At 30.9% G+C, this 24,495-nt stretch overlaps 1 protein-coding gene across 2 annotated transcripts; it reads left to right on the forward strand.

The window, feature by feature from the left end:
- Positions 1 to 4,231: 4,231 nt before the first annotated feature.
- LOC118049662 (probable LRR receptor-like serine/threonine-protein kinase At1g56140) lies at positions 4,232 to 13,647 on the forward strand. 2 transcript variants are annotated; one of them, XM_035059719.2, is made up of 24 exons: positions 4,232 to 4,539; positions 6,182 to 6,368; positions 6,905 to 6,976; positions 7,092 to 7,163; positions 7,255 to 7,326; positions 7,464 to 7,535; positions 7,883 to 7,954; positions 8,075 to 8,146; positions 8,345 to 8,416; positions 8,505 to 8,576; positions 8,667 to 8,738; positions 9,066 to 9,137; positions 9,224 to 9,289; positions 9,412 to 9,477; positions 9,650 to 9,694; positions 9,790 to 9,854; positions 10,039 to 10,415; positions 10,805 to 11,003; positions 11,071 to 11,238; positions 11,720 to 11,838; positions 12,005 to 12,215; positions 12,304 to 12,535; positions 12,667 to 12,817; positions 12,968 to 13,647. In XM_035059719.2, the coding sequence occupies exons 1-24, from the start codon at positions 4,422 to 4,424 to the stop codon at positions 13,349 to 13,351; spliced, it is 3,108 nt and encodes a 1,035-aa protein (XP_034915610.1). In that variant the 5' UTR covers positions 4,232 to 4,421; the 3' UTR covers positions 13,352 to 13,647. The 2 variants fall into 2 exon arrangements, with proteins under 2 accessions (XP_034915610.1, XP_034915611.1); XM_035059720.2 differs by having other exon boundaries at positions 7,467 to 7,535.
- Positions 13,648 to 24,495: the final 10,848 nt, after the last annotated feature.

Below are 24,495 nucleotides of genomic sequence, written 5' to 3' on the forward strand. Positions count from 1 at the left end.
ATAAAAGTGATAGAGCGAACCTCATTTAATAAGAAGTTTCACTATGGTTATTTTTTAAAATATTTTATATTTAAAAATATATTAAAAAATCAGTATTATTTTGTATGTTTTAAAAATTAATTTGAAAACATAAAAAAAAATTTAAAAATTTAAAATTTTTCACAAATACTTTTAAAATATAAAAAAAAATAAGAACTTAAATCTCATTTAATTTAACCTCAGAAGGGTATGGTTTTCTATTTTAAAGCAAGTTGCTGATCATAATATGTTTACATGGTCACATCATGCCGTTTTGAAGCCTTTTTTTAGCTTTATATATGTGAAACAAAACTCAAATGAGAAAAGAAAGAAAGAAAAAATAAATCATGATTGGCTGAATTCTCGATTGACTGCGTTTTTTTTTTTTTTTTAAAAAAAAAAAATAATTGAATGGTATACATAAGGCAGAAGTTTCATGGCTGTTTATTTTTTGATGTTGAAAGCTGCGTTGAACTTCTGCTGGTGAATGTTGAATATTAATTTGGATTGCAAGTGTATGTCTATTGAAAACGATGCTGCTTATTGTCCAAAATTAAAAACCCTAATTGTTATTATCTTAATTATCTCTTTCTAATCATGAGCCTCATGAACAGTATACTTTAGTTAATTAGATTTTAGATTTATTTTTTAAAAATCACCGGTTTAAATTTTATAAATATTAAGGCAATTAGAAACTTAAATGATCATTAATTTTAGGGTTTGTGGGGTCAGTTAATACATCTATAAATTGACTTGAATACCAACATTAATAAAAAATATATATATATACCTTTCTCTCTTAGAAAAAGAAAAAAATTTATTTTCAAACTCATCTAAAATTTATTATAGTATGTGGTGGTACCATCGTTTTTTCTAAATGATCACGCAACCATAAAAATAATGGCTTCTGAGATGACTAGGGAAATTTTACATGTACAAGTCTACAGTTAATTATTTAAACACCAACTCTTTCTTACATGTTATTCTCAGTCCCGTCATTCTGTCTGGAATAATCGTTTTAATGGAAAAAAAAATATTCATTTTTTAATTCTAAGAAAAACATTATTTTACTATATAAAACAGGTAATAAGATCATGGAGAACATTAGAATACGAATGGGTGGCCTTAACAAGTATTTTTTTTAAAATGCATTTGAGATGCAATTGGAAAAAATCTTTGGGGCATAAATCAGAATTGTTTTATAAGTTGTGTGGACTTATATATAAAAGTTATATAAATGAACATGTTTATAAGTCAAAATTCAGCTACTTTGGGGATTTTCAATTGTGGTTGGGTTTGAAAAATATTCTGTTGAATGTCTTCATCAATTCAATCCTTCACACTTCAATTTTTTATATATACATATATACTTTTCAATTATCATGTATAGGATAAATGGAGATCACGTATGGAATAAACATAGGGAATAATGGAGAAATATTAAGAAAAATTCTAATTTTGATTGTCAAGAGAAAACAATGAAATAATATATTTTTTTTTTGTTCTTGAAGCATTTTTTATTTTAGTCATCAATTTTTTTTTTTAATTTCAACTTTAAACATTGCATTGATTTGATTGAGATTTGTAACTCATAATTTATTTCAATTAACATGCCATGTAGTTATACATTATCTAAAAAAACAACCATTTTGATGTTAAATTAATGCTCCATTTCATATAATAGAATATGATTTTATTGGTTAAAAATAATTAAAATTTTAGAGAACAAATTTGACACAAACAAAAAATTCTTTTTTATTTTTTTTACATTTGCATTTTTGGTCCATTTATTTTTTTTTATGATTTTAGTTTCTTTCAAAATTTTATTTTGTTTATTTTTGGCTTTTAAAATTTGAGAGGAGGAAGGGGGAGGGAGGGAGTAGCTGAAATGTGGGAAAAAGAAAAAAAAATTGTCGGGTGGTCATTTTCTTGCAAAAATAATAATAATATAAATGATTTTAGTGTCAATAAATTTTATTTAATGAGAGAAGTATTATTTATGTGTTTTTTTTTTTTTTTTTATCATTCATCTTACTTGAATAAGTAGATCAAAATTTAAGGATTTGTTTTGTTTATTTTGATGAATTAAAAGGTGATTTAAAGTTAGTATGGGTCACTTTAGGTTTGTAGAGTGTTTTTTAATTATTTTTTGGTAAATATATATATATATATATATAAACAAGGTTTTCAGGTCTTAGAAGTCAAACCTTAATCTTCCGACCAACTTTTTATACTCAAAATGTGTACTAATAAATGATGGATTGCTTATATAAACAACATGTCATTTATTTTGAAAAAAAAAAAAAAAATTCAGGTACTTAGGTCTGACCTTGCCTATTTTGAGCTAGAGGTTGGCGTATACCGGTCCAAGCCCTTGGACCCTATTTTATTTTGTTTTTCTTAAATTTTGATTAAAGTTCTTTAAAATAAAATTATTAAAATTATATTTAAGGTGTTATTCCATTAAATATCATTCTAATTTAAATTTATTTTCAAATAAGATTATAATATATTTTTAATAATATTAACAAGTACTCTTTTCCTACAAAATTTTATAATTGTTTTCTTAAAATTTAGTAAAAATTAATTATAATAATATGAATAAAATAATATTTAAGATAGTATTGCATTACTTATCATTCGATTTGTTATTTATTTCAAATAAGATTATAATCTTATTTTTATAATGTTTGCATTCACTTTTTAAAATTATTTTATGTAAACATTCTATGCAGACTTTTTTTTTCTTTTATTGTTGACGGTCATGAATACTCAATAAAAATGAAGTACAAATCATTATAGTTTTCTTCAATTTTTTTTTTTCGAACTATTATTATTTTTTATTCAATAAAATTTTTTCTTACAAAAAAAACACACTTTTTATTGAAAAACATTTCTTGAATAAAAAAGAAATTGAACAAAAAAACTATATTTTTTTTTCATAATTATATTCCATGTGCCTTTCCTGCAATTTGTTTTATTATAGTATAATTAATTAAAAAATAAATTTCAAAGAGTTTTTTTTTTTTTTTTTGTAAACGCACATGAGCATTATATTACTCATTTTCCTTTTAATACATGTTAAAATTATCAAAAAAATATATTTTTTTATTTATTGAAACTTGCTTTTACTTTACTAATAAATTACGTTGTTGTTTAAAAAATAATTATTATAGTGAAAAAGATACAAATAAAAATTAGCGCATTATTCATATGAAGAAGATATTTTAATTAAAAAAATAAAATTTTTTATCCTGTTTTCAAATTATTCAAATTTTTTTTATATTTATTGTAATTGCTTTTAGTTTTTATTATGTAATCATCACAGCTCCAAAAGCTATACTTTTCTATTAAGAAATATATTAATAAAAGAAATAAGGAATTATACTAGAAAGTTATATATATAGACACACACACGTGTGATGCCAGCATGATATAAGAAAAGAAACCAACTTGATCCAACAAGTTGATTCGTTTGTTTGACCACTGAAAGATTGTTTTTAACGGTTCAAAAGATACGTGGCGGCTACGTGACTGGGTAGTTGAGTCTTCTAATTAATACATATTTGAAAACAACGCAATTAAAAAAACATTTTGAAAATAGCAGCTGCAGCAGAGACATGGTGATTGGAAACAATTAATCTTAATCCTAATCTCAAACTAATTCTAAATAAAAATTCTAGGTAACACTGTAATTTTTAACAATTTTTTTTTTTAATTTGAGGAAATGTAGTGCCTAAATAAACCATAAATCATAACTTTAAATCTAAAAATAAAACACTAATAGCTATCTTTAAAATTAAACACTAATCAATAACCCTAACTAACTCTAAATATCGTTGCTTTAGGGTTAGTTTTTAGAGTTTGCATTTAAGGTCTAGGTCAGGTTAATTAGGATTTATTTATAGGGTTAATGATTAGTATTAATATTTAGGGTTTGTTTTTTAGATTTAAAGATATAGTTTAGGGTTAGGTATAATTTAGGATTTGTGTTTGGAGTTAAGTTAGGATTAGTTTACGCTTGATCTCATTTATCAAATCGCTATTCCCAATCACTGAATATTTTTCAAATACTTTTTAATTAAAATATCACAGGTTGTCATATTGTGTTAATTTATTATTATTATTTGTTTTTAAATATCCCTCATGCAATGATGTGGCAGTTGGCATTTGTAAACAAAGCTTCGCATGTCAACGCAACATGGCAAATGTGTGTGAAAACAAACTTTGTCGTCTTCAAGTAATCTATTTTAGTCGTCGGTTATGGCAATTTGGTGGCTCTGCGAAAAGCTGAAGGGCTCTCTGCTCTCTCTCTCTCTAGTTTGCTCCTCTCCCTCACTCGTCGTTGATTCTCTTGCCATTTCATCGATACCTTGCAATTACAGAAGATTCAAGTATTGATCATGACCAGACATCCATTTCTTCTTCCCTTCTTAGCCCTTTCTTTTGTTTGCATCATTGGTTTGGCTGCCATAGCTCAAGCACAAAATCAAACTCAACCTACTACAGATCCTGATGAAGGTACAACCCTCTCTCTCTCTCTCCCCTTTTTAGTTGTTCTTGGTGATGATGATGAAGTTATCAATATATATTACCATGATCTCTCAACTAATTATCTCTTAAGAGAACAAAATTTCTGATGATCAATTAAGAATTAGATCTTAGAACTATTCTTTTACCAGCTTAATTAAGAAATTTGCTTGAAGTATTTATTCATTTTACTTCTTTTTTTTAAAAAAAAAATAATATTAGATCACACACAAAAGAAAATCGCATGAGCGAGAGAAGTGGTTCAAGTTTTTATTTATTTATTTATTTATTATTATTATTATTATTATTTTTTGATTGACATATCAATGGTAGTAGTTTTAAGGTTTGTCCCTAAAAAACATATATATATATATATATAATCCACATATTTTAATTTGGGTGTCGGTAAAAGAAATTTAAAAGAAAGAGCTCTCTCCATGTATCAAGGATCTCTTCTATATGTTCAATTGCATGCTCTTGCCAGTTTGCCACCTTACATTATTTGTTTGTTTTAGCTACAAAGTTGATATTAAAATAAATAATTAATGATGGCGGCTCTTATAAAGAAGGTTAGAAATGATAAATGATAAGGGTGGCTTGAGCTTCTAGTGGGGTTGATTATTACTTAAATTTATTTTATTTTTCTAAAAAGAAAATGATTGGTTAAAAAGTGTATATGTTAATATATATAGCATGTTGTTATTCAACCAACAGTAAAATAATAATAATAATAATAATAATAATAATAATAAATTTAATACACAAAAATTAGCATCAAAATACCTCCTAACCTAACCATCAGAATACATCAACACTTGTTTGAAAAGGGAAAGGAGAACCTAAAGAATTTATGAGTCTCTCTCTCTCTTTTTTTCTTCTTATTATTATTAACGTAGATATGTTCAAGCTTTTTTGCACGCACCTCAACTAATTCTATGGGCCCTAAAATTAACGACCATGTAAACTTTCAGTGGTTATTATATTAATAACCATATGACTTGAACTTGAAACCATAAAAAAAGTAAATCCCCTGCTTTTAAACTCTTATCACTAAACCACCTACTAAATAGTTATATTTATAAGTTTTTAATTGACTATCACGAGGATGGCTCGTAATCATAAGATGGGGATTAAGCCTTTATTTGTTTTTAGTTATTTAAAAATAATATATTCATAAGTTATGAATTATTACATATATTTAGATATTATTCTGTAAATAAATAGTTAATCACTCTCAGTAACTCCATAGTTGTGATGCTTGCGATATAGTAGTATAACTATAATACAATAATATATTACCTTAAAACATATTAATTAATTTATAAAATTATGAATCATTTTGGACATCTACTTATTGTGTCATGGATAATCTTGATACATAAAAAGGTCTAATAAATTGAAAACACTGCCCCGATATTTACTTTGACATAAATATTTCTTCTCACCTAACTTGTTTTTTGATAAAAATAAATTTTCTTATTCCAGTGGGGATAATTGGTTCTTAATTGCAGAACCTGGTCAGACTGTCAAGGGGGAAAATGAAAAGAAGAGAAAAAAAAGGCCAACAAAAGTTCATGACTATTACTAGAAATATATAATCTTTCATTTTATTTTTTTGTTTTTGAATATGCAGCTAGAGCATTAAACTCGATCTTTCAACAATGGAGAATATCAGCCACCAATCAATGGAACACAAGTGGAGACGTATGCAGTGGAGCAGCCACTGGTGCATCTCCTACCATTGACGACAAAGGTTTCAACCCCTTTATCAAATGTGACTGCAATTTCCTTAATGGCACCACTTGCCGTATTACTGCCCTGTATGTTCTCTCTTTACCAACTTTAAAGTTTCCATTTATGCCTTGTAAAGTTACTTTTCTCTCAGGAGTCATCAACATTTGACGTTTTTTTAGTGGTTTCTGCGTTGTTCTTTGAGAAAAAGAAAAAGAGTTAGTAAACATAAACATTGGAGACCGGAGACCCATTTGTTGAAATTTCCTGTGAGCCAAGCTTGGAAGTTAGGTAGTAGTCGGTACATGGACGAGAAAATGTCACTTGTTCTCGTATATATTTGCCTTGTATTTGAAACATGATATATATAAGTAACTTTTGTTTTGTAATGCACTCTCACCTTTCCTATCCGACCACCTTTCCCGGACCAATTCACCATGTCCAATCCCATTTGCTCATGCATCTAAGGTTTCAGGCACGAGGGCAGGTTACATTTCTTATTAGTCTTGACGGGTCAATTGGTTATTTGGGGTGCTATACAATGCCTTTGGGTTCTTGTGATTTTCTAGGATAAAAGCTGAATCTTTCTTCACGCCTGCTTATTCTTTATATTATTGAAATGCAGGAAAGTTTATGCAATGGATGTTATAGGATTAATTCCAGATGAGCTTTGGAGCCTGGTTTACCTCACCAATTTGTATGGTTTCCAGTCCTCATGTACATTTGCTTCATTCTTACACTACTGTTTATAGTCTGTCACTGTGTTTTAAACTTACGAGCTAAATACTGGTGCCTGTTCTGATTTCTTGCAGGAATTTGGGTCAAAATTATTTGACAGGTAACCTGTCATCATCCATCAGTAATCTAACTCGGATGCAATACCTGTAAGCTGTTCTTATTTTTAATTATGAATTAATAGGATATCGCATATTTTGTATTCTTCTTCTTCTGATTACAAGTTTATATTTCGATTAGGACCTTTGGCATTAATGCATTGTCTGGGGAGCTTCCTAAGGAACTTGGACTGCTTACTGATTTAAGAGTACTGTAAGTTCATTTAATTGGCAACCTCCTGATTTTTATTTCAGAGGCATGAATTAGTGCAGCTTCTTCTTCTTCTTCTTCTTTTGTAATGTATTAACTTGTAACTTCCATATTCCTGATTTGCTTCTTAATGTTGACAGTAGTTTTTCATCAAACAACTTCACTGGTTCTCTGCCATCTGAGCTTGGGAATTTAGTAAAACTGGAACAAATGTAAGTTGTGGTATTGCTGAGCTTCTGTTCAATTTAAATGTAAATTACTATGCTTGTTGATAGGATGTGACTGTCCTGGGATCTCGTACAGAAAAATGTGAAGAAGTAGAGTGGCATAGGAAATGAAAGCAAATCCATGAACAGAGATTATTTGCCCTTCATCCTGTGGCTGAAATAGTATAACCAATATACGAGCATTCTTATGTCTCTGGAACTAATTATTCTGCACATCTATGTTTTTGTTCTGCCAACTTCTATTCTTTCATGATGATCTGGTAACCATTTACATGGATAATTAGACTGAAAAGAATGGTAAGAAAATTAATGAAATTTGTTTGCCTTGGCAGTTATTTTGATAGCTCTGGAGTTAGTGGTCAGATTCCTCCAACCTTTGCTAATTTGCAGACCTTGGCTAATGTGTAAGAATATTTTGACTGTTCTTCCACTTAATTAAAATGTCCTGAAATGTTGTTTCGAAGTAAAAAGAAAATAAAATTGAATCATTATTTTTCTGAGAAATTGTTTGCTGTTCATCTCAGGTGGGCTTCAGACAATGAACTCACAGGAACGATACCTGACTTCATAGGAAATTGGTCAAAGCTTATTGTCCTGTAAGAAGATTTATAACATGTTTTATATTTATTTTCTTCAATTGCACTTGAGACAACAATGGTCTGAGCTCCCTTTTCCACATAAAACTTCTATTTTAGGAAGAAGAATTGTGACAAGTAAAACAAGTTGTTTGTTTGTACTTCTTTACATGTTAAATCTGCACAGTTTATATCATCTAGTCATGAATGTTACTGCAGAAGACTTGAAGGTAATGCTTTTGAAGGTCCAATACCATCAGTCTTCTCCAACCTCACTACTTTGACAGAGTTGTGAGTTTTTGCATCTGTTTCTTTGCTATCCTTTTGTATATGTTACTGGTCAACGGTGCTAACAATCTCATTTAAACCATGATTGCAGAAGGATAAGCGATTTATCTGATGGAGGCTCCTCACTGGAATTTATTAAAAACATGAAGTCTCTAAGCATTTTGTGAGACAACAGTCTATCATTTGCCTTTTTATCCCTGTTCTTGGAAGCTTTTGAAATGTAATGTCAATTACTTGGGCACATGTCATCCAGGGTGCTCAGGAATAACAACATCTCTGCTTCAATTCCAACCTACATCGGAGAATTCCAGAGTTTGACACAGCTGTAAGTTATTTCTATTAATATGTGCCTTTAGATGTATCATACATGTTAAGGAGGAAATATGTTTGGCTGGAGTGAGCTGCTCTTCAAGCAATGAGGCTGGTTCATATTTCTATGAGGTATGATCACTTCAAAGTGGCCACAAAGCAGAGTCTTTTCCCCTCTTCATGGAGTAATGAATCTGGGTTAAATTCTGCAACTGGAAGTTGCACGAGGAAGAGCTAATTATTTCCTTTCTACTTTTGACCATTGCTTCTACTTTGTTGGATGGCCAAATTTATGTTTCTGATGTATGATGTATGATGATGACAATTTCTTTTCCTCTTTAAGGGATTTGAGCTTCAACAATATCGTTGGACAGATTCCAGACTCGCTTTTCAATTTGAGCTCGCTCACTTACTTGTAAGATACCATCGTTGCTTAATTGCATCATATCTTATAACATATACGATACATATTGAAGCATGCCTTGTTCCCACTGTGCTTAGGTTTCTTGGAAACAATAAATTAAATGGCACCCTTCCGGCAACAAAAAGTTCAGGACTTCTTAATGTGTAAGTACATTTGGAATATTGATTTTCAACATTAAGTGACGAACACTATCTTTTGGCTGGAATACGTTCATTTATTCTGTCTTAAGCTCAGATGGCTAATGCTGATCATTTCATTCTTCCAGAGATGTGTCATACAATAATTTAGCAGGGGGATTTCCATCCTGGGTCAGCGAAACAAATTTAGAGCTGTAAGTTTTACTTTCGGCAATCTTATTTACACATCAAATAGTATGTGCAAACAGCTTGTGAAAAATATTTCTTAAGAATCAAACTACCATTCTGTAATTTCGGCTCGAATCCTGTGTGCACTTACTGCTGAACGAAGCTCATCATGTGAAGACATTACTTGTGTCTGTGCAGTAATTTAGTTGCCAACAACTTCACAGTAGTTGCTTCAAACCTCAGGTGAATCTTTTCTTCTAAATCCCTCTTTAATTCGAGCGTTCCATTGAAATATTTCCAAATAGATCGTCTAATTACCTTTCTCATTTAATTTTCAGCGGTTTGCCGTCAGGGCTGAATTGTCTTCAACGCAACTTTCCTTGCAATCGAGGCTTTCCAATCTGTAAGTACAACTGAAATGCTCTATTTTTGTTTCCACTCGTGCTTTGTTGAGTGGAATGCTTTGTATCAGGATTGGAGGTTTGAAAACAATCCTGTCATCTAATGTGTAAGAATCATATCACAATTTCGAGAGCTATTATCAACTTTTTTCTGATTAATACCTTTTTTTTGTTGTAATGGTGTAGATTCACAATTTGGTATCAAGTGTGGTGGTCCACAGATCACATCTTCAAACAGGGTTCTATTTGAGAGAGATAACACGAATCTTGCTGCAGCATCATACTATGTGAGTGACGCAAGCACTTTTGGTGTTAGTAATACTGGATATTTTTCCGGAAACAACGACCCTCAGTACACGACATCTTCATCGTCACAATTTACAAATACTCTAGACTCTGAGTTGTTCCAGACATCTCGAATCTCTGCTTCATCACTAAGGTACTATGGGTTGGGGCTTGAGAATGGTAACTACACCATTATCATGCAGTTTACAGAATCAGTTATTTTACAAGGAAGCACATGGAAGAGTCTTGGAAGGCGTGTTTTCGATGTTTATATCCAGGTCTGTATTGCGGCATTAAATGTGTATTACTGTGATAATAAGTAATTAAATGTTGAAGTGGTAGAAGTCTTAAAATGGATGTGATTCATCGAGTACTTATGCAGAATGAATATTGACACTAACAGCTAAGATTTTTGTGTAATCCTGAATCACCACTTGATCAAGATAAGTGTACCTTTCACGAAGAAAGTTGTTCCTAACTTTTTCATAATTCAACTGTAAACCTTGTTGCAGTTGCCATCGTGGAAACTACAGTCTAATCTTGTAATGAATTAGCCCTTCCACGTAGTTCTTGGCATCACATGATATCAATCTCTTAGTTTGCTTGCCAAAAGAATGGTTGCTTTTGTTTTTTCAATTTTATCTAAGTTCTTTCCTTGGTATTCCAGGGAAGTCGTGTTTTGAAGGATTTCGACATACAAAAGGCAGCAGGCGGAATCACGAATCAAGCTGTACAGAGGGAGTTTAACGTTCAGGTAACAGAAAATTACGTTGATATCCATTTCTTTTGGGCTGGAAAGGGGACTTGTTGCATTCCTGCTCAAGGTACATATGGACCTTCTGTTTCAGCGATCAATGCTATCCCAGGTAACACACTTGGTAAATTCTAAGGTTCCCCGAGTTATTGAGTTCTCACTACTGAGGTTCTGTACAGATTTCACACCCACTGTTAGTAACAAGCTACCAAGTGAGAAGAAGAAGAAGAATAGGACTGGTTTGATTGCGGGGATTGTTGTTGGTGTTGGAGTAGTAGGCTTTCTACTTGTTTTTTCTGTACTCTGTGCTCGGAGAAGAGAAAGGCAAAGCAACATTGATTATGAAGGTAAGCTGGAAAAGGAAAACCGTGCTTCATTTCTGTTCAAGCTATCAGACCTTTTAACTGTTTGTAGAATCCATTTATAAAAATGATGCTATCAGTATGATTATAGTCTTTTATTGTTCGTAGCATTTGACCCACATATTGTGTTAATTACACTGATAATTCTATGTATATTTTGGGGCCGTCGCTGTTCCCATCTTAAACTAGACAATCTCTGGATAAAAAGTATTAGATAATTTCAGAAGTATAATGGAACACTGAGGCATAAACTAAAATTTTCTCGTGTCAGAGGCTCTTAGATGCAAGAACAGAGCACTGCATTCCATCTAATGTCATTTAATCAAAAGATTAGTGCTCAGTTGCAATTTCATCTTGTAAAGATTCTTCTCACCTCTCTCTATCGTTTTTAAAATGTACATGATAGATAAGTGAATAAGTGAGCAGACAAACAGTTTCCTGAATAAGCATGCGTTTCAAATTGCAGAGTTCCTAGGGATCGATGCTAGACCGTACACTTTCAGTTATGGTGAACTGAGGACTGCTACAGAAGATTTTAGTTCTGCTAATAAGCTTGGAGAGGGAGGGTTTGGACCAGTTTACAAGGTAAGTAATTATATTAATCAATGATAGAAAGTAGCTGAGCACATCTTATGTGCTTAATTCTTCCATCTATTTCTAATGTATCTTATGATCCATCAAGTGTGTAGAGAGTAATGTTTCTATCGGGTTGAACTAGTTTTTTGACGTGATATTAAAATTTTACCAATAGGGAAAACTTAATGATGGGAGAGTGATTGCTGTGAAGCAACTGTCCGTGGCATCTCACCAAGGAAAGGCTCAGTTTATAGCAGAGATTGCTACTATATCTGCTGTGCAACACCGTAATCTTGTGAAATTGTATGGATGCTGCATCGAGGGAGCAAATCGACTCCTTGTATACGAGTATCTCGAGAACAAGAGTCTTGATCAAGCAGTATTTGGTACGCTAATTTGCTACACACACACACACACACACACTAGTATAGAACATGCAGCAGAAACATAATTATGCATGCTCACAAAATGCAGGAGAGCAAAGTTTGAATCTTGACTGGCCAACACGCTATGATATATGCTTGGGAGTAGCGAGAGGTCTAGCTTATCTTCATGAGGAGTCAAGGATTCGAATTGTACACAGAGATGTGAAGGCCAGTAACATCCTGCTTGATTTTAATCTCATTCCAAAAATTTCAGATTTTGGTTTGGCCAAGCTTTACGATGATAAGAAGACCCATATAAGCACCCGTGTTGCAGGAACAATGTAAGATTTTGAAGTGCAAAACTATTAAATTTCTTTTTATTCAAGGAACCATCCTTTTACTCGATTCATGTCTAGAATCATTGACTGTGCAATCAGTGCATTCGTTACTGACTCTGTCACTACTAATATAGTGGATATCTTGCACCGGAGTATGCAATGCGTGGACACCTGACAGAGAAGGCCGATGTATTCGCCTTTGGAGTTGTGGCTCTGGAAATCCTAAGTGGAAGACCAAATTCAGACACAAGCTTGGAAACGGAAAAGATTTATCTTCTTGAATGGGTATGCTATATACGATACTCACACCTCACTCACTGCAAGAGTTTTGCCCACATTTGACTGTGGCCAGTTTATAATTAATACATCATGTTTCTGTCAAATCCTTTACTTTCTAAAGCCAATCATCAATATACGTGGTCGCTTTCTTTTCAGGCCTGGCACCTCCATGAAAACAACCGTCAAGTTGAGCTAGTAGACTCTAGACTATCTGAATTTAACCAGGAAGAAGTGAACCGTCTGATAGGAGTTGCTCTTTTATGTACTCAAACTGCACCTACGCTACGGCCATCAATGTCACGGGTCATTGCTATGCTATCTGGTGATATTGAAGTGAACATTGTAACTTCGAAACCGGGATACTTGACTGACTGGAAATTTGATGACACAAGCACCTTTATGAGCGATGATGCAACGAGAGCATCAGATACTAGCCACCACAATTCATCCACAAGCACAAGCCTCGTGAACAACCAAAAGGATTTGTCACCAAGAGCCACCGATCCCATGATCCGTGACATTATCGGACTGGGAAGATAATGATTTCCTTTGACCAGTGCTGCTGCTTTATTCATTAAAGTCCTTTCTGAAAGTTCATATACGGGTTTTTTTTTTTTTTTTTTTTACGAATTTGTACAATCATATGTACATAACTACAAGACACTCTATGATCGGTGTTTAAAATGAGTTTTCGTTTTTGTATTTACTGGTTTCGTTTCTCTTCATGGATGTAAGATAAGCTGGAGTTCTAAATCTTGTTATAGGTGTTTCTTGAAGCAACTGTAACATTATTATTGATAAATTAAGAGGATGTTGGAATCCCATTGTTCGCTGTATGTATTTTTCAGCTTCTCCAGATCCATTAAATTCTTAAAGGAGTGGATTGATTCTGACTTCTTCTTTATCAGATATAGTGTTTAGGAGATTTGGTGCAAGATTTTGATGATGTCATTAGCATCGTTATGAACTCTGGTGCTTATTTGAAGTTGAATGCAATCATGGAAAACGAAAGAAAGGTATTTTTGTGCTGGAATGTTAGATGGGCAAGGCAGTTCAAATTCCTGAAATTTGGTAAGATGTTTAACTGCTTGTTCTTACATGTCAATCCATTGCACGTACTATGAAACTGGGCTCTGTTTCTTGCCCTGTTTCTGTTCCTGAATTGCTTAACATAGGATGTCAACTGTTACAGTTTATTACGAAGCTTACATTTCTTGGCCCTAAAGCAGCCCTTCCCTTTATTAATTTTAATTCTTAAAAAAAGAAAAAGAAAACACAGTGCTCTCAAGTTTACTTAGGTAATGCATTTAGTAGTAACTTGAGGGGAGTCCAATACGGTGACCTGTGTGAGAGCAATGACTTACAAGAGTGAAGATAATCATTCCGAGATGGTGTCACCGCCCAACCTTGATGAGAGGGAAAAAGAGAGTGAAGAAGAAGGAATCGATTGTTGGAAGTTTAAATCAGAAAGTTACCGTTACGAAACAATGTGTTCATTGCACCTTTTATGTTAGTTATACGCTGCGTTTTGTCAAGGCTTTTAATTACACGCTGTGTTTCAGTGTTTGCTTTGTTTTTCTTTAATTCTGTTTAGTTGCCACGTGTGGCCAAGGAACATTATCTCGAACGTTTTCTATAGAAACTGTTCTGCTAGTATATAGCTTGACAGTGTAACAGAATGCAAAAAAAAAACCATGAGAGAATGATGGTTGTCTAATAAGGAGATAGTTATGACATATGCTCACCACGCCTCTGTTTCTTCTTAGTGTTCATTGTCCATTAAGTTGTTGTTCGTAAATTTTTGAAAATTATTCTCTTTCTCGATTGGCTTTTCTGTGTCTGGAAGCTTTACAAATTGATCTCGTATCAACTGGTATCAGAGCCATGGATCTTTCAAAATCAAAGCATGCCACTAGATACTTGTTCTCAAGATCTGAAAAGGGTTGAAGATAAGATAGATGAATCCATTGCAGATGTTAACAGGGATCATGTCCAGAAATATGACACAACTATGGAACTTTTGGAGGTGTGTGGGTAGCAGCCGGAAGAATCTAAGATCAATAATGAAGTGAGGTTTGAGGAAATTGATTTTGGACTAGAGAAACTTCAAGAGATACTGAGAGAGCTCACTTACCAACAAAGTTCAAGGCAATAGAAGTTACAAACTAATATTGGTGAAACAAATGCTTTTTGTAATCATCAAGAAGGTTACCAAATTAGATATGCTAATAGAAACTACGAAATTTGTAATAGGGTACATAAACCTAAACAAGATTTTTCAAGTTTTGATGGGGAAGATGTTCATAAGTGGCTCTATAAATATAATCAATTTTTTAAGGTTGAAGAAATTCATGAAAGTGAAAATCTAAAACTAGATTCTTATTATCTTGATGAGATAACTCTTTACTGACATCAAAATTTTATAAGAAGTAAGAGAGAGTTGATGTTACATTGAAAGAGTATATTAAGCCTCTTAGTTGAAGATTTTGGGGGGATCCTTTAAAAGAACTTATGAATATGAAGGCAGAAAGGTTATTTAGAAACATATTTAAAAGACTTTGATATTTGTGTAATATGACTAATGTAGAACCACACTATATGTCTACCTACTTACTCTAGAAATTAAACACCACAAACCAAAATACTCATCTTAAAACCACTCCACAAAGACTTAACCAATTCTCTTATCCAAAATAACATTAACAAGACACTTAACAAACCTTCCAATAACTTTTAAAATAAAGAGTTTTATGACAGAAGAGCTAATGGGTTGTGTTTTTGGTATGATAATAAATTTGTAATTGGTCATAAATGCAAAAACAAAAGATTATATTCCTTATATATTATTAAAGATTAGGGAGATAATGATGAGGATGTAACAAAAAAAAAAGACAATAGTTATAACAATATAAGTCTATACATATCCATCAATGTTATTAAAGGGAACCTTGGTTGCCACACCTTAAGGGTGATTGGTAAGGTAGACAAACATTCACTATATACCATGGTAAACCTGCCTCCTAGGCAATGGTGGTGCCTCATAGGAGATTAAGGGGGCAATTGCCCCCTTAATTTTTTTTAAATTGTTTTGAATTGTTTTTGAAAAATAGTTATTGATTTAATTATATTGAATTAATTAAAAATTATATTATTACTAATTGAATTGGTTATGGTGTGGAATTAAATTTTTTCACAAGATAAACAACCAAACATTTCAATTATTGTCAGTGAGTAAATATTGATATTTACAAAATTAAAGGTTGGTTTTTTCTTAAAAAATAAAAGAAAAAAACTATTTTTTTTATTTTTAAAAATGATCTATCATGATAAATTTAAACTATCAATGATGATCCATAACCATGCATTATTTACAGCATGCTACATGGTAATGAGGTGTAAAATGGGTTTTGATAAATTAATATGTATTTTATTATGAATTTCATATGGAGGATTTACAATTATTATATAACTAAATTGAATTTTTTTATTATGAAAACTTAAAGAGAATAATTATAATGTAAGTTTTCTCATTTTAAAAGTATTTTTAAATTAATTTTGCTTTATATAATTTAGTATATTTGTTTCGAATTGATTTTTAACGTGTATCTATATAATATAGTATTTGTTAATTAATTTGCCCTCTCATTTTAAATATTGTGGCTCCACCACTGCTCCTAGGTCATATATCAACTAGGTTTAGTAACTTTCTTAACTATTTTTTATTTAATTATAGAATAAAAAAATAGATGTTTATAAAATTAGGCACTAACTCATTGTCAGGATATTTGTTCAAGACTGTGATAACCATATAGAAAACAAATCAAAATAAATTTTGAAATTTAATTTTTAATCAACTAAAGTCAATCCACCAAACCTACAATCGAGATCATGGATTCTACTAGGTTTAATAAAAATAAATAAACTACCTTTTGTTTTATTATATAAGGAGAAAATAGACGCTCACAAAATCGAGCATTAACCCAATATCATGATGTTTGCTTGAGATTGCAATAATCTAATAAAAAAAACAAATTATAAATCTCAATTCAAAATCAATTGATTGTTGAATGATAAAATTTAAAAAAAAAACATCAATAAAAAAAACCCAATAAAAACACAATGTTAACAGATGAAATTGAAGAAAAAAAATATATATATATAGGCCATGAACATGAGCCTTTTTTTTAAGGGACGAACAATATTTTTTCTTAAAAATATTAAGTAGATAATATCTCGTTTAGAATTTGACTACCATAGTGGTGGCTATAACATCAAGGGGCTATCTTTTGGGCCTAAAAATTCATTATCACCTAAAACAATTAAATAAACACCCTTATAAACACCAAAACCTAATTTATCAACCTATAAACCAAAATCAAATAGTGAAGATTTTTTTTCTTGATCCCGATCTATCTTTTCAATTGAGATAAAGATTCAAAAACACCTTATTGAAACTCTCTCATTGAATATAATTTGTTGACACTAAGTTAATCTTTTTTTTCATCCAAAATGTGGCCTAACTGACATTATTCTCTCTCCTTAGTTGTTTCCAATAACTTTCTCTCTCCTTTATCAAACTCATGGAATGAAATGTTATGAAAATAAATATATGGACCAAAATTAAATTTCAAAAACTATAGGGAATATGAGACAAAAATAAAAGGGGTTGACTAAACAAAACGTTTCCTAGTGAATTTGAAATTGGTCATTTAATATCTTATTATTTTACATTTTGATCTCCTTTTATTGAATTTTTCTCTTCTTAATAAATTTTGAAAAATTAGTCATTAATTTAAACATAGATCATGCAATTGAAAAAGAAAAGGTTGAGGATAAAAAAAAAAAACAAAAACAAGAGTACTATGAATTGCTACATTATTTACCTAGCCATTTTAGTATATTTTATAATTATAATTTGTAATTGTAACAATTTTGTAATCAACTCATTAAAATCACTTAGAATCAATTAACATAACCTAGTCAAACTAGATTGGTTAAGAATTTAAAATGAACACTAGACCAATTTTCGGAGGATAAATGGTGTTGAACGTTATGCACTTGACTTGATTAAAATTAAGGTTATCAATTTTGATTCATTCCATTCAGAATGGCTGTGATATCGCATTTTAGTTTAAAAAATAGAATAAATTAACTAGAGTAGACTTTATCTCGCTCAGAATCTCACCTTGTTCCGTAAATTCTAGGCAAATAATGTTTTTTTTTCTTTTAAAAAAATATTATCTAGTCTTACAATATCAATTACATTTCTTAATCCAATGGTTAGATCATGCTGAAATTTTAGGTTAAAATTTTAGAGCAATCAAAGTTTAGAAAGGCTTTGCAAGATTATCAATGACATTTTTATAATTTTTTTTTTGAAATCTCATTTATTGTGTTCTTTTTTTAGATTGATTTTCTTTTTTTTTAATTTCATCATTCAACAATAGGTTTATTGAGAAGTGAGCTTCATAATTTATTTTGATATGTTTTATTTAAGGTTATGATGGTTTCATGACCTTGGTCACAGATTTGAAAGGCTAATTCGGTTGACATGGGTCGATTTAATATGTTGTTGTCTTGAATTTTTTTGAGGCAAACTATATTTTTATCAGTTTTCCAGATTGTTTTTAGACTGGTTGAGTTAATCAGGTTATATCGGTTCAACTCCCACATTTTTACCTGTACTTGAAATTTGAATAACATAATTTTAAGTTAGTTTATCTTTAGATTTGAATTAAACCCTGCAACAAGAGGCCGAAATGCTTCAAAATGGAATTGACAGTTAAAATATTTAAGAATATACTGACACAACCAGATTGATGAAAACTTATTACCGCATAAACTGTTGGAACTAAAAATGGAGCTCATTATAGCAGGGCAAACTTCTAGTTCTAGACTGGGCTACTAGCCTTCACATCTGTGTGTATATTTATCTACAAATCGTAGTTCGATTGATGCACCGGCAGTTAAACTAACGAACCGATGACGAGCAACCTTAATTAGTTCACTAGCCGGACGGTTCTGATAAGCACCAACCCATTCACAAAATTGTGAGGCCTGCATGTTCAAGCCTCGTAGTGTCTTGTCTAATGCATAAAATCTTATCTTTTAAACCATACGTAAGAAATGGTTATTAGTTTACTCCAAAATAAGTTATAATTAAGGTGGTGTTATTGACACAATTGCTGTCTATCGATCGATAAAGCGTTTTTTTCAAATAAAAACAAGTTAAAAAATTATCCTTCATATATAAATTGATTCTCTTTTCATTTTAAGTATCTAAAAGATCGATTTTCGGATAGCAATTTTTTTTTTTTTTTTTGGAGAATTGCGCATAGATACACTAGCTATACTTCTTGAAGAAGTAAAAACAAGAAAATCTGCCAATAATATTTCTACTATTTAATTTAATATAACAATAAAAGATCTGATCTTCAATTTAAGTTGGATAAGTAAAATAGAGTTGCTTGCCTAGGATTTGTTTTTACAAGGCCCATGAAACTCCCCAGGCACCAGAAACTAGGAAAACAAACGATCGAAGACAGGAATCATGCAATGATCCTGGACAACACTGAAACCCTATAATAGGACGCATTTGAATCATGAGGATGCGCAGCTGAAGTGGTAGCACTCTCTTCAAATTGCAAACAAAACAAATCCCTGGCCTCTTGCCTACAAACCCAAGCTGCTAATTTTTGTGTATCTCTCACGCTTTCCTTGAGTACAAACATGTAAAACAAAGCCACGATAAGTAGAGAAAGATAATAAAAGACCTTGGATGAATTGAAATATATGTAATAAGCTACCAAAGTTAGATAATACATTATTGCCTTTAGAGAGAGAGAAATAATATGTGAGGAAAAGGTGTAGATGAAATGAGTGAAAAATGCTCATTTTATAGAGGTGGATATTGTTCATGCAAGAATCTCTAGTGCCACGACAGTGCCTGTAGATGCAACTGTTGTGTTGTCAGGCAACAAAAACATGATAGCTTTTTCCTGGTAGAAATGGCTCCCCCATTTAATTTTGGATCGATTTGGGGCTCCCACTTTAAATTCAGTTGGGTACATGTCCAGCCCTCGAAATTTATTAGCCTCGCGGCTCTTGACTACTACTTGTTTTTTTTTTTTTTTAAAGATTTTCCTTGGAATTCCAATTACGAAAAGTGTCTAAAGTTTAACAAAAGGAGGAGTTAGTTTCAGTGAAAGGGGAAAAAAACAAATTAAGGCTTCGTTTGTTTGCAAGAAAGTGAATTCCGGGGAAAGTGAATTCCGAAAAAGTATTTTCCGATATTTGGTAGTGTTATGGAAAATGAACTGGAAAATACTTTTCAGTGTTTGGTTGTATTATGGAAAATTAACTGGAAAATAATTTATTAATGAATTAATTTTTTTTTCAAATTTATTTAATATATATATATATATAATATTTAATCACTTACAATAAAAAAAAAATGAAATCTAAAATGTATAATGATGATTTTTTTTTATTATATTCTATATTCATACATAGCTTATTTTATAAAAATATAACTATATATATCATATCATATTATAGAGAAATAAGCTTGTGAAATTTTTTTTACTATTCCATGAAACTATTTATAATTCCATTACGTACGAAATACATCCGACAAAAACTATAGTTTTAATAATATTTTTAGCATGTAATAAAATTGGATAAAATATTAAGGTATAAAATTCACTATAAACTATTTTTTAAAAAATATTAAAAAAATAGCACACTTTAAAAAAAAAAATCCCACAGGCAAGTAAACAGTGCAAGAGAACTGCACTGTTCACTATTTTTCAGTGAACAGTATACGCAATACACTGTTCATGTTAATTGCACTATTCATTGAACAGTGCAATTAACATGAACAATTAATAAAAGACATGAAAAAATAGTTGCTTTTCACCTCTGGCCACTGTTGGAAAGTGTTTTCCTTTATTTAAGAAAGGAAAACACTTTCCTTTGTTAACACTAATTCATTTTCCATTGACTGAATTTACTTTCCTTTGACTTTTTTCTTATTGTTTGCCAAACATTGTAAACGCAGGAAAGTGAATTCCAGAAATTCACTTTCCTACAATCAAACACAGCCTAAGTTTAACTCGCCTTAAGAAAGAAGGGAGGATTCTTCACCGTCAATACTTACAAAAGAGATTAAATATAGCATGATATTAGTGTGTTTAGTATTGTAGTAGTTTTTGTAGTTGTGATTTGAAAAAAATTGTTTTATAAAAAGTATTTTTAGTCGAGGTTGGTTTGGCATTGATATATATTTGGTTAAAACTGTGGTTAAAATTGAGATTGAATAAAAGGTAATTTAATGTATTTGGTTAAATATGCTTTTCAAATTAAGGTTATAAAATTGAAATTGCGATCAAATTTCACAAATACTACATTATCATGCGATCTCCTTTTAATTTATATAGTATTATTAAATAATATTAAACACTAATTTTTTGAATAAATATAGTTTTTTTTTAAAATTAAATTTTTTTGGGGTCAGACGCAATTCAATAAATACTATTCACATACATAATGAAGGTACTGTTCACATGAAATTGGCAAAGAAATACTCTTACTTAGCTGAGAAGGAAGGAAGCAAATAAGAAATTGGGTGGGCCCTTTTTCCTTTTCCTTGACAACAGCAGGCAAAAGTGAATTGAAAAGCAGCAATTTTCTGCTTCACAAAACCGGCGGTCTAAATTTAATTTTTAATGGGACCCATCTTTAAAATTTACGTTTTAAATGGTTACCGAAAGATTATTTTTTGTGGTTGGAATAAAACTCAATTCTAACCACAATACCAAACACAACATATTGGATTTTTAGTGGCTTAATTAGCTGGATTTTCTTATTGACCCACCCAACAAAACCCAATCCGAACCGCCAAGGGTTAAAAAAAAAAAAAAGAGCTCAAAATCCCTCATCTCCTCCACGCAGAACAACTGAACGAATGATAGCAAAATCCCTGACGCTGCCCCATTTTCTGCCTAGGTGCTCCGGTTTCTCCAAAGACAAAACCCCCTCCTTAAATACCGACATGAGTTTCTTGGCCAACTTCTTCCGTAGCTCAGGGAAGGTGTGTGTCTGAACTAAAATCCCATGTAATCAAGCGTTGTTGGATTTTGTGTTATGCCTTAATTTCCGGAGATTTGTTGTGGGGTAACTGAACGAGCCTTGATCACTTATTGCATGAGTGTTGGAAACCCAGTCGATGTTTCGCTGATTATCTTTGTCGCAAAGGGAAAACTTGACAACTCTTGTTATTATTCTCTTACTATAATCCAAAACAAAGAAAAAAAAAAAATGCACTTGAACTAAGGAGGATTCCAAGAGCAATCTAAGTCTACATAAATTAGGGATCCCAAAAGCAATTTCAGTATATGTTGGCTGAAAAACAGAGAAAAAAAGAAAAAGAAAACTAATTTCAGAGTGAAAGTTTTGTTAGATTATTTACTGAGATAGGTATAGTTTAATTTGAGCTTGCAAAATCAATTTTCATGAAGTAAAATCGACTCACAAGGTTGATCCAATGACTTATAGGCTAACCTAGTAACTCGGTGATGAAACTCTCTTTTGTACGAGTTCTTGGATCTCTCCTATTATATTTAATATTTATGGGACATATCGTTATCATTGTGTGTTTGACAGTGTAGTAGCAGTTGTTTTTCAAATAACTTTTCATGTTGAAATGCATATTAATGATTTTTTTTATTTTTTAAAAATCATTTTTAACATCAACACATCAAAACAATCTAAAAAATACAAACCGCACTTAATTTTAGCAGAAAAAAATAAATTAAATTTGAAGGGAATGCGATTTGCACCGCATTTCCAAACACATTTTTAATTTGATATTCAAATTCACAAGGGACGACGTCCATGGTGACAACATATAGTTGTGGCTTGGAAAAAAAAAATATTAACTTTAAAAACTATCAACTTTATATATATATATATATACACACACACACACGATGTTGTTTCCACTATCAATATTACCCATCCTTAACAAACTACACTCAATTGGCCATCATTTTGATCATTAAAGGCTCCAATCGCAAAGAAAAAGTTAGATAATCAAAATATATATATAAAAAGAATCATTATTGAAATTCACATTGATTTGTGAGTGTATGCACAATAAATTTTCTCCAAGGAAACCACAACCTCTTTTAGTTTTTTCTACAAGCCCTATACTTACGATTTGTCATTGCTCGTACAAATTTTTGATAATTTTAAACAAAAATACAAGAATTGTCAATGTTTTTTATACTATTTCAGGCGATAGAAAGGCTAGAAAATACTTTGATGGAACCTTTTTTATGAAATGAAATTCATTAACGTCAAAATTAACTATTTTTCATAGATTAATAATAACTATAATTTTTTCTTTTCTTTTCAACTAGAATTTAGTTACCTCTCTTCTTTCTTTCTTTCTTGGCATGAGACTAAAAAGTAAAAAAAAATCAAGTTTTAGATAAAAAGTGAATTTTTGAAAAGCAAAGAGACTGTAAATATATCAATTAAGAAATTAGTTTTTTTTCTTATAATAATAATAATAATAATAATAATAGAGGTTTATATATATCTTATTTTTGAAAGTTAAAGTCATGTCTGTGCTCATATATGATGATGAGTGTGGTCCAGCGAGCCTGTAATAAATTGGCAGAACAATTGAATTGATAGCCAACAGAAAGTTGGAACGTGTGCTTTTAGAATTTTAAATAAAGGCTGAAAGATAGCAATTAATGTTTGAGGACAAAGATTACAGAAATTAGTTCATAAGGGCACAGTTGAGGGTTGAAATAAAAGAAATGGCATGCACAGTTATGAAGCCATACCCACCCTCTTATTAATTTCCAGCAGTCTCCAACTTCAATAACAATCTATGGAATCTCTATGTATTGTGGATATCATATAATTTAATTTCACGGAGGGCCACTGCACATGGAAAACAGGTTTGTAGTCGCAGTCGTATATAGGGATATTTAATAATATAGTAATTATTATTTTTTGAATTTTTTTTTGTTTGAAAACATATTTAAAAAATTATTTTTGATATTAATATATTAAAATAATATCAAAATATCAAAAAAAAAATTATTTAAAATAAAAAAAATTATTTTTTAAAAAACACAATAACAACATTGATCAATAGCTTTGTTTTTCGTTTCTTAAATAAATAGCACACCCAACAGCATATCAGCTGTTAGTTTAGTTTTTTCAATTCTACAGTGGATTTTAAAAGATTGGAATAATTAATCACAGCAAGTTGAGTTTTGCTGCAACTCTTTTTAACATTTGTTCAGTGATCTTATCCGCCCACCAAGACATTTAGATTGGGCTTTGTGGTACAAAGACCTAAACCCACATGATCCAAAACTAGAAAAAAAAGATCAAGAGAGAAAAAAAATCTAAAATTACTAAAAAAACATGAAGAACATTAGGATAAACCGAGAAACATGCTTTCAAAAATAGATTAAAATTGATCAAATTGAAAGCATAAACATGTTTGAAAACAACATTCACGCAAAATTTTAGGGCTAGATCCTCATAAAAATCCAACAAAAATCATTATTATTTAGTTTTATGCAAAATATAAAATGAAAAAACCGAAGATCAAAAACCACATATCAATGTTTTTAAGCCATAAAGACCTTAGATTAGAG

This window comes from Populus alba, chromosome 7 (genome assembly GCF_005239225.2).
Source record: "Populus alba chromosome 7, ASM523922v2, whole genome shotgun sequence".
Classification (NCBI taxonomy): Eukaryota; Viridiplantae; Streptophyta; class Magnoliopsida; order Malpighiales; family Salicaceae; genus Populus; species Populus alba.

Coding starts and splice junctions, on each gene's coding strand:
- LOC118049662 (XM_035059719.2), top strand. CDS start 4,422: ATGACCAGACATCCATTTCTTCTTCCCTTCTTAGCCCTTTCTTTTGTT. Junction 10,416..10,804: donor TTTTCGATGTTTATATCCAG/GTCTGTATTGCG, acceptor TTGGTATTCCAG/GGAAGTCGTGTTTTGAAGGA. Junction 11,004..11,070: donor AGCGATCAATGCTATCCCAG/GTAACACACTTG, acceptor GGTTCTGTACAG/ATTTCACACCCACTGTTAGT.